This window comes from Halichoerus grypus, chromosome X, assembly GCF_964656455.1.
Source record: "Halichoerus grypus chromosome X, mHalGry1.hap1.1, whole genome shotgun sequence".
NCBI classification, from domain to species: domain Eukaryota; kingdom Metazoa; phylum Chordata; class Mammalia; order Carnivora; family Phocidae; genus Halichoerus; species Halichoerus grypus.
Window position 1 is genome coordinate 112,671,167 of NC_135727.1, and position 10,250 is coordinate 112,681,416.

The following is a 10,250-nucleotide window of genomic DNA, read 5'->3' on the forward strand; positions in this document are numbered from 1 at the left end:
AACTTAGGAAGCCAGAACAGACACTGGAGCAAGGGATGCCAGGCAAAACCCCCCTTTAACTGAGGAGCTTAGTATTTCTTTCCTGGAGAACATAGAAGATAGGGAGCATTGTTCTTCAGGTATCTGATGACTTGGAAAACATTAATCTTGGGAATCAGCACAGTGGTTCTTATTAACTACCATTTTCTTTACTATGTGAATTGCTGGGTTTAGGAATTTAGCTCAGTGTAATGAGCAATAAAAGGAGGTAACAGGGTCGCCTGGCTGGCTCAGTCTGAGGAGCGTATGACCCTTGATCTTGGGGTTGTGAGTTTGAGCCCCACGTTGGGTGTGGAGTTACTGAAAAATAAAACTTTAAAAGAAAGGAGGTAACATTTACCTAAGACTGTCTCTTCCTCATGCCTCTTGGTAGTTTCATTTTCAGTTCTGGAGAAAGCTTGCTTACCACCCCGTTTTAAGCACTATTGTTTTTCTACATAGAAACCCACTGGGGTACGACAGTGCCACACAGACTGGCCCTTCAAATAAACTGATTTCCCTGATTGGGACCCTCACCCACCTCCAGCGTTTTTGTTTGCACATTTCCTGTAAAAATGTTGGTTCGCTCCTGCCTGATTAGCAAAGCGATCTGCTTTCCCCCCTTCAGAATGGCATTTTGTGTGGGATGAGCTTGTTGTAGGCAAGGTGTGTGCCCCCCTCCACCCCCAGTGTTTGAGAAGCCTGTCTCCGCCTTTTCCATGGGTAACAAACGGGCTTATTTGTCATGGGCTTCGCTTTCTAACCTGGTTCTCAGCTCTTGAAAATTCTGTCAGATAAAGTGTCCAGTGTCACCAGTGTCGAGTCATTTTACACACTGCTACCTATAAAACCATGGAATTCAACTGGCTTCTTTCTAGACTTTGAGAACAGCTTGTGACCACTTTAAATTGGATTAAAAACTTTTTCAATAATTGTAAGGTTATCAAGTTATGTTTCTTGGCCATTTTTATTTCATATTTAAAAGCAAGAAAAATGTCTTGAGAAATAAAGATTAGTAAAAATGCTTATACCAATTAAATCAAAGGGCAGTTTATTAAAAAAAGAATCAAAACAGAAACTCTAAGTACCAGTGTGTACATTGTACACATTTAAATGACTCACAAGAATGAAGTTTTTTTCATATACATTAAGATCATACCACCTTGTTGTTTATCAAAAGATGTTCAAGGAGAAATCTGACTCCAAACTGCATAAAGATTGCCATCTTAAACAGACCGCATTTCAAACATGCAACAACGCCACTGGTAATAAAGCTTTGGAATGGGTGTTCATTCTATTATTTGACTACAAGCAGGACAGAAAGCAAGATCAGTTGAGAATTTAATCTAAAATAGAATGGAAGCTGTCATTGTCTGCACCAGCACTCCTCACTCCTCTGCTGCCATTTTTAGCAAGTACTCCTTGTCGATCTTGAAGAGTCTCCATCCCTCTTCGCTGGACAGATCAGAAGCACCTCTTCTTTTGTAGAAGTTGATAGATGGTTCATTCCATTCTGCTACCAAGAAGTGCATGCTGCTGCAGCGACATTTCATTGCAACCTGTTGTAAGGGAGAATAAAACAAACTCGGTGACATTTCCACCTGCTTTCCAAGACTCAAGTCTGATTCAGTCATTAAAATGATTCAGTAAAAAAAATAAAATAAAATAAAATAATATGATTCAGTAACCCTAACAAACTTGGAAGCCAAACCCACCCCCCTCCCAAACCAAGACGTACCTGGCTTAGGTTCTTCAGAATTTCTGATCCTATACCAAAGCCTAAAAGAAAGAGAAGTACCGTTTAAAAAGTCCTCTTTAGGACATAAGCCCTGGTTTCTCTTCAGAGCAAACCCCTCCTGAACTCAGCCATACCTCTATAATCACTCATTACGAAGAAGTCCTCAAGATACAACAGTTTGCCAATCCATGGGTCATAGGTAAAGTAGTACATGGCGAAACCCACAACGCTGTGTCCTGTAATAAGAGTATCACATGAGATGTGGACGAAAAGCAACCCATAGAAGTTGTAGCTGCAAAATCAGAAGTCTATCATAGGTTTTTAAAAAAACAGACATGCATGTATTACAGAAATAAGTAGCCACTGAGTCGGGACTGTCTCCTGATTTTTATGCTAGTGCAGTCCAGGCCACTGTTGGATGATCTCACTGTTCTCAGAACATGTATTTGCAAAAAGCACACATTAGAGCTAGCTGAAGCGAGGCTAAAATCGTGGACTGGCCACTCTGCAATCTGCTGGATCTCACACTCAGGACGTGAGAATGCTTTCATTACTTGCCAGAGCAAAACTGCTATAGTCTTAAACTAAACACACACATTATTCACATCCTATTGATATATTGGTATGTTGACTTGGGAATAAGTCGGGTTTACACGGCAGTTCAGAATAGTAAATATTTGTAGTTGAGAAACTCTGCTTCCTTAAGGTCAGGACATCAGGCCAAAAGTGCAACGTTTAATTTCAGAACTTGCCTTCCAATTCACAGATTTGCAATTTGCTCTCCCCAGTTTTAAGCCAGAAGAAGCAGAGGTACCCAGAAACAGGTATTACGTAACATCCACATACCTCCAAAAAGTACCTCATCCCTTATGTTTTGAGTTTATTTCTTCTAGCTTGGGGAAGAGACTTCAGAAAAAAATGAAGCACCCACCCAAACAACTTCCCCTTTTAGCTCTGTCTTCTGACCAGTCAACAGGGACCAGCAAAAAAATAAAACAATCTGACACCCTCTTACAGGGTGTCTATAATTTCAAATGGAGGCAAAGGTTTCAAATTAAACTTTCTAGCCACTTTATAGTCCTTTGCAAACACAGGAAGAGAGTATACTGGAGTTTCTGATCTACCGTGTTTTAAGTGTGTGATAATAGGACCTTACCTCATTTATCATGATCATCTACTTTATTGTGTAAAGGATCTTTTAGTTACCTCCCCGCCCATCCATGTACACGGAAGGGCCATGTACATGGCGAAGCTAGAGACTGTAACCTGAAGATTGGGACAAATTAAAGAAAAAAATGTGATTTAACACAATTACAAAAAAGGTTACGTTAGGGTCAAACAAGAACCATTTATGAAACTGAATTACAACAAATGACATTATACCTAACTCTTCCGGGTCTCCACAGCACTCTGATACTTACTTAAAACAGCTCAAACTCTTCCGGGTCTCCACAGCACTCTGATACTTACTTAAACAGCTCTTTCAACCCGCCCTATTATTATGTGCAGCACATCTATTTTCTTTTTCCTCAGTAGTTTGAACACTGGCTATTATTTCTGGCCAATTTCTCAGTAACTTTGGCCTGTGTTGTCAGTGGTTCTACACAACAGACACTATAAGTTTTATACAACAGTCGGTGTTTGGCTTCTGGAAGGGGAGGGCGTTTACCTTCCGGAGACTGGTGCTCCTTGGGCACTTCGGCAACCAGGCAGTGGTAGAAAGGGTGCTCTCCGAAACCATCCTCTAGTAGATCTGCAAGAAGGGGCAGCAAGGACACACAGTGATGGCCTCGGTGAAGATGACAAGTACCGGACACCCTTCCCCCGCCCAGCTACAGCTGCGTTACCTTTTTCAGTTAACATCACTTGCTCTTCCATGTATTCGTATTTAGCCAGTTCCTGGGACGATGCACATGGGAGAAAGGGAAAGAAGCAGAAAACTAAGTGAGGCCCAGACCCAACCAGCTCAGAGGGAACGGGGTGGGCGGGGCGGCGATTCGTTCCCAGTATCCTGCCCAGAGCGGCCCGGCCGAGGCTGGGGGAGGCGGGCGGAGAGAGGGGGACCTGCCGGAGCCGCTCCCCACCTCCCACCCCCCGCCCCAGGAGGAGTCCGGGCCTCCCGCTACCTTGATCAGCCGCAGGATGTCACTGCAGTCGGCGGCGGTGGCCGGGCGGATCACGAATTTAGCCATTTTCGTCTTTTGCTTTTCTTCCCTTTGCGGACCAGGCCCCTGTACTTGAACAGCAGGAGGAGGTGGTTCCTCATTCGTCTCCCGGGAGCGTCCTCTTCTCAGTCAGGCTGGCACCATGACCCGGCGGACCTCGGTAAGCGACGGAAAAGCTGCACCCGATCGCGACTAAACCCGCGCGCTGTAGCGGCCGCCGGGTTCCGCTTTTTAGCGCAAAGAAGCCCCGCCTCCGGCCGTGAGGCGGAGGCACCTCGTCCAATGAGGCCGCGACCGCCCCCCTCTTCCGGGCGCCTCCTTCTCTTCCGGGCTTCCGTGTGAACCCGGCGGGCGCGGGCGCCGGCGCGGGCGGGGGCGGGGAGGTGAGTCGCGGGGGTTCTCTCGGGGCGCCCTCTAGCGGCACGTCTCAAAGCCTTCCCGGAAACCCGACTTTGTGGCGTGCGCGTCACCCAGGCGCCTTTGCAAAAGGAAAAGAGGAGTTCCTCTTGTGAACCCTGGCCAGTGACCTTGCTGTTTCTTCCTTGGCCAGTCGGGAAGTGAAACTCAGGAGAAGCAGCCTTGGGCAACATGGGGGTTAGAGCAGCGGTTTTCTAAAGTGTGGTGCGGGGCACCCTGTGGGGCCCAAGTTCCTTTCAGGGAGTCTGTGTCAAGACTAGTTTCATAATAATAGTAAGACGTCACTGGCCTTTTTCATTCTTGCTGGAATTTTCCAGAGGCGACCTGATGTGTGTGTGATGAAGTCATTGCTCTGATGACTAATGTAATGTGTGCTTGTATAGTCTTGTGTTTTCTAAAATCTCCTAAGGTAAACTATTTGGATTCCTCAAGAATTTTTCTTTCATACTTGTAATTTTTAGAGTTAGCCCTCTGTTGTCTTTCTTATTTTTTTCCTTCTTATTCTTTGTTAAATCTGGCCTTCCTCGTGGAAACACTCCCCTGCCTGAGGTACACTCTTCACAATTCCCTTCAGTAAAGATCTTTTGAAAGCTTTTCTGCTTTGCTTGTCTAAATATGTCTTCAATTCATCTTAAAATTCTTGAAGGATTTATTTCACTGCTTATAGAATTTGAGGTTGGAAGCTATTTTCTTTCAGCATAGTGATGATGTCAGATTATCTTCTGGCTTCCATTGCTGTTGAAAAGTTGTTATAATCCCTACTTGCTCCATCCTCTGTGCTTTTTTCCCCTTTTCTTTAGCTTTTTATTTTGAAATAATTACAGATTTATAGAATGTGTGATGACATTGCTCTGGTGACTAAAGGAATGTGTGCTTGTGTATTCTTATGTTTAACAGGATTTTCAAAGGTAAGCTTTTTGGATTCTTCAGTGATTTTTAAATGTCCTGAGAGCAAAATGTTTGAGAACGGTTGAATTAGAGTATAGCTATTTCTCGATTGTACCCACTGGAACAAGTATTCAAGCCTCTTGCAGATACAGTTTTTCTTTTACAGCCCACCCTCCCAGACAGAGCCCCCGAGGGCTTGCTTTGGCCCCCCTGCCTGGGTTCCAGGATGTCAAAGCATGAAAGGGGCGCACAGCATTTTCAGTCCATAGAATGAGAAATGGACTATCACCAGATGATCCCCCCCCCCCACCGAAACATTCAACAAGTGATTCTCTGCCTTTGCTAGCAATATCCTGTATGTAAAAAAGAAAGCAAAAGTAGGCTCTTTGTTACCCTTCCCACCCTCTGGGGAGGTTATGCATAGTGAGTCACCCGGGAGTTTATGAAATGTCTTTCTCAAAGATCTTTAAAAATAGCATTGATTCTCATCTGCCTAAGCCACTTCAGGTATTGTCTTTCCTGACACCATGACACATGGATGACCATTCATAGGCCCTTCCCTACTCTGTTTGGATCTAACTTGTGGGAGGAACTAGGAGAGCCTGTTACCTTTGTGTTTATTGATAACAGTAAATTAGACCTCCATGACTAAGCACTGATGGTAGCTGCCTCGTTGAAGCAATAGCAAGGCTGTTTTCAGTTTGGGTTGCTTAGTTTTTCAGAATAATGATTGTCATTAAAATTTGTTTCATTTTTTTCCTATGTATTCTGTTTTTCCAGTTTAAATTTCATGCTTTTATGCTCCACTTTGCCATTATGGCAAGAAGAGCCTATTCTTTTTTTTTTAAGATTTTATTTTTTAAGTAATCTTTCAACCCAATCTGGGGCTTGAACTCACGACCCCGAGGTCGAGAGTCACATGCGCTACCAACTGAGCCAGCCAGGTGCCCCAAGAAGAGCGTATTATGAAAAGCAGATGGCTAAAAAAACCAGAAACAAAAACAACTCATCGTGATTGTATTTGTGCACGTGTAGAAGCTTAGAACCGTAAGAAATATGAATTTTCTTATGGTGGTGAAACAAGTTAGGCTTTTCCATTGTCAGGAATAGATACAATGGATGACTGATGTTTACTCTTGATACTGGAATTTATATTTAAAACTGCATAAAAAGGGATTAACTGAAAAACTTTGATTTGGTTAATAAGTCAACACATCAACAAGTACTTATTCAATCTTGTGTTAGGTACTTGGGAGTTATAAAGGAGGATTAAGTTTTGAAACCAGCCCTCAGGGCATACAGTTTACCTTTAGAGATGTATGTGTCTGTAGTTTACTACAACAGAATTTAAGCTTTGTGAGAAAGAGAATTCCTATAAAACTAAGGAGGTCTTAGTATGGGTGGAGTAGGAGGAAGGGAAACCACCAAGGCACATTGTGGGGTGTTTTACATTCATTGTCTCATTTGATCTTTACAACTGTCTTGTGAAATAGATGATGTTAGCTCCATCTTCACAACTGAGAAAATTGGAGGCTCTGAAGGGTTACAAAATTGTCAAAGCTAGGAAGTGGTAGAGCTAGGAAAGAAGGAATTATGTTGATTTCCATGCCAAAGTGAAGCTGTCCAAGCTGCCCTGTTAAACTATTATGGAAGGTGTCAGGGTTTTCTTTTTCTGTTTATAAAGGTAATACATATTCATTAAGAAAATTGGAGAATGGCAGAAATGCAAAAAGTTAATAAAAATAATCCTGTTAGTAGGTTGATTTCCTTCCTGTCCTTCTTTTCTATGTACATATACATGCAGGGCTGATACTCAGTTGTTATATACAGTGTAGAAGATTTAAAATGGCCACAAATTCATTGCAGCTCCTCTCATCAAGAGGTAGAGTCTGTTTCCCCACTCCTTGAATCTGGACTGGCTTTGTGACTTGCCTTGACCAATAGAATGCAGTAGAAGTGGTGATAGACAACTTCTAAGCAAGACCTCAAAAGATCTTAAAGCTTCTGCTCATGCCTTCTTGGAATACTGCTGCCACCATATGAGGAAGCTTGAGCTAGCCTCCTTGGGGAGGAAAGGCCTCATGAAGAGAGGAGTCCAGCCGGTAGCCAGCACCAACTGCAAGATGTGTAAGTGAAGCCATCTTGGGCCATCCAATCCCAATTGAGCTGCCAGGTGATTGTAGTCAGACCAGTGACCCTAGGCAAAACCAACAGAATAACCGCCTAGCTGATCGCAGGCCACATTATCAACTCACAGAATCATGAGCCAATAAAATGGTTGTTTAAAGCTACCAAATTTTAGGGTGGTTTGTTATACAGCAAAGGCTAACTCAAACTAGATGGCCATTTTGGTTGTTTACATCTGGCTTCCATCATGATTAGTCGTAGTGTCAGTTCTGACTGGTCTGTGCTTTTCTGCTGTACCTTTAAAAATATTTTAAAAATTACCTGTGTGTATGTGTGTAATAATAAGAAATTGATATCCTTTAACTATAATTTCTATCTTTCAGAGTAATGTAGTGGCTTCTTAGCTATTACAACTTTGAAATTGGATTCCCCATCTGTGTGATTGTGCCATTTACTGAACCTTGTTAAGTCACCATTTCTTTGTCTATAATGAGTAAATAATAAGAATATCCTTAATATGGTTAGTTGTTGTGAGGATTTAATGAGGTAGTACATATAAAGTGCTCAGTGTAGCACCTGGCCTGTTAGCTTTATTACTATTAACATTTGTAGTGTATTTTTCCGTCATTAAGTATATTTAAATTTTTTAGAAAATGTAATGGCTTCTTAGAGTTCAATTCTGTGCAATTTATTTTACCATTCTCTTGTTGAAGACTTAGATTTTTTTTCAATGATAAATAATGCTTGATGAACATCTTTCCATCCAAGTTTGGCCCAGGTTTCTGGTTGTTTCCTTAGGAAGATTCCTAGAAGTGAAATTACTAGGTGAGCAGGGATGTAATTTTGTTGATCGGAAGCCAGAGAAACATTGTAAATTCAGGTTCCTCATTACATGAAAGTATAATTTGAGATGACTCTCCAGATGTGCTTGCTCGAGCTCAAAGTATCTAAATTTTGATAACATCTGACATCTGTATTCCACAGGTTATAATACTCGGGATAGACTAGAGTTTGGGTCTTCCCCAGAGGGGGTATTCTTGCTATGTGTGGATGACACCCTTTGAGAATGATCAATAAAAACAACTAGCCCCAGGAAAACACCCTGTTTTGAGCCAACATTTTCTTTTCTTTTTCTATCCTTTTTCTTTATTTGAGAAATTATACGTTAGGACATGAAAATTTGTTTCATCTTTAGGGCTGGACCATCGAAAGTGTAAGACTTCTCTTTGTAAATGTAAAATATTATGTTACTTTAGGCTGCAGTTAAGAGGCTGGTCAGTAATAAGTAAGATATTAATCAGGACTCTCATATGCAAGTGATAGTACCTGATTCTAACTAGTTTAGGCAAAAGGGGGATTCACTGCTCACCACAAGGAGCACAGGTATGACTGGAACTAGGATTTCATGGTACAGTCTAAAATATACTGAACAAGAGGAAAGATCAGGGCTTGTAATGGACAGCTAGTTGTTTCCCAGAAAAGCATCTTCTGCTTTTGAATAATTATTTTCCCCCTACACCCAAACAGATGGTTCTCCTTGGCAGTGGTGGGGGAGCTGCCAATCAGAGCATGCCACCTGCTTTGTCGATATTGTGATCCAAGCCATGCCAATCAGTGTCTTTTCTCATTGGCACCAAGAAAGTCCTTTCCTTTCTGCTGGCACATCTGGGAAGACGTGGAGGTCTGAGACAATGACTTTGACCTGCCAGGGAAGTCTGACCACATTTGAGTTTCTGGCTTGGCTTAGCCACAGATGGGATGGCCTGCATGCTTCCAGCCACCCCCATTGCTTACTTTTGTCCATCTCACACACACCCCCCACCCCCTGCTACGACCACTTTATACACTTGTAAGGACTAAGGGAGCCAAATGGTCAGAAAGTTTCCATTCCATTCACTCTGCAAAGAAGTGGAGATAAGAATCTCCTTGGCCAAAAGGAAGGATTGGGAGTGGTAGATACTGTTCGGGAACATGCAGAAATAGGAGTGATCATACTTGAAATCCCATGGATGTGCCAAGTTCTGCTCATTTCTGACTCTTGCCACAAGGAATGCCTATAACAAACCAAAGAATGAGAGGTCATATCGTTAGACTGAGGCAGAGACATTCCCGTGTTATAATGAGTTATCCCAAGCCGCCCTATGTATTTATAAGATGAAATCTATAAATTTACCATCCTAGTCTAAGCCTACCCCAGGCTGTTACTGTTGCATTCCATGGGACTCTCACTGAAGATCATAAAGAATTATGGTAGAGAGAGACCATCGAGACTCTGGGGTTGAACTTTACTACATGTGATCATGACTCTTTTTTCCCCTTCTTGGCAATTGTGTTAAATTTTCAACAATTGCCTCCTGGAAACAAGATGTAGAGGATGAGTGACTTTCAGGCAAAGATGCGGACATATTCCAAGTCTCTGAATGTTTATGACTTAAGACTGGTCTTGTTGGCCCAAGGGCCATTACTGTCCACAATGAACCATTTTTATTTCAGGGTTCCACAATAGCAAGGCAGTTACTTGGAAGCAAGTTTTTTATACCATCCCTTTTGTATTAGTTATCTTTTGCCATATATCAAATGACCACAAACATAGTGGCTTAAATTACATACATTTATTATTGCAGTTTCTGTAGGTTGGGAGTCCAGGCATGGCTTAGCTGATTCCTCTACTCAAGGCATCAGCCAGGCTGCATTCCCATGGGGGAGTATGGCCAAAGAAGAATCCACTTGCAAGCTCAAGTTGTTAGCATTGGTAGAATTCATGTCCTTGACTGAGGATGTTGGCTTCTCACTGGCTGTTGGTTGAGGCCACCTGTGGTTTCTAGAAGCTGCTTGCAGTTCCTTATCACGTGCGCTTACCCAGTATGGCCATTTACTTCATCAAGCCAGCAAGGAGA

At 42.5% G+C, this 10,250-nt stretch overlaps 1 protein-coding gene across 1 annotated transcript; it reads right to left on the reverse strand.

The window, feature by feature from the left end:
• Positions 1 to 1,052: 1,052 nt before the first annotated feature.
• On the reverse strand, positions 1,053 to 4,152 carry SAT1 (spermidine/spermine N1-acetyltransferase 1). The gene is made up of 6 exons (XM_036099916.2): positions 3,883 to 4,152; positions 3,604 to 3,655; positions 3,426 to 3,509; positions 1,891 to 1,992; positions 1,757 to 1,797; positions 1,053 to 1,577 (listed from the first exon to the last, which is right to left on the reverse strand). The coding sequence occupies exons 1-6, from the start codon at positions 3,946 to 3,948 to the stop codon at positions 1,407 to 1,409; spliced, it is 516 nt and encodes a 171-aa protein (XP_035955809.1). The 5' UTR covers positions 3,949 to 4,152; the 3' UTR covers positions 1,053 to 1,406.
• Between the last annotated feature and the right edge of the window lie 6,098 nt (positions 4,153 to 10,250).

What these genes read in the sequence shown, in the direction of transcription:
- SAT1 (XM_036099916.2), bottom strand. Translation starts at nt 3,948, where the DNA reads ATGGCTAAATTCGTGATCCGCCCGGCCACCGCCGCCGACTGCAGTGAC. An exon ending in ACATCCTGCGGCTGATCAAG is followed by an intron (nt 3,656 to 3,882) that starts GTAGCGGGAGGC and finishes GCATCGTCCCAG; the next exon opens with GAACTGGCTAAATACGAATA. An exon ending in CGTAATGAGTGATTATAGAG is followed by an intron (nt 1,798 to 1,890) that starts GTATGGCTGAGT and finishes TCTTTCTTTTAG; the next exon opens with GCTTTGGTATAGGATCAGAA.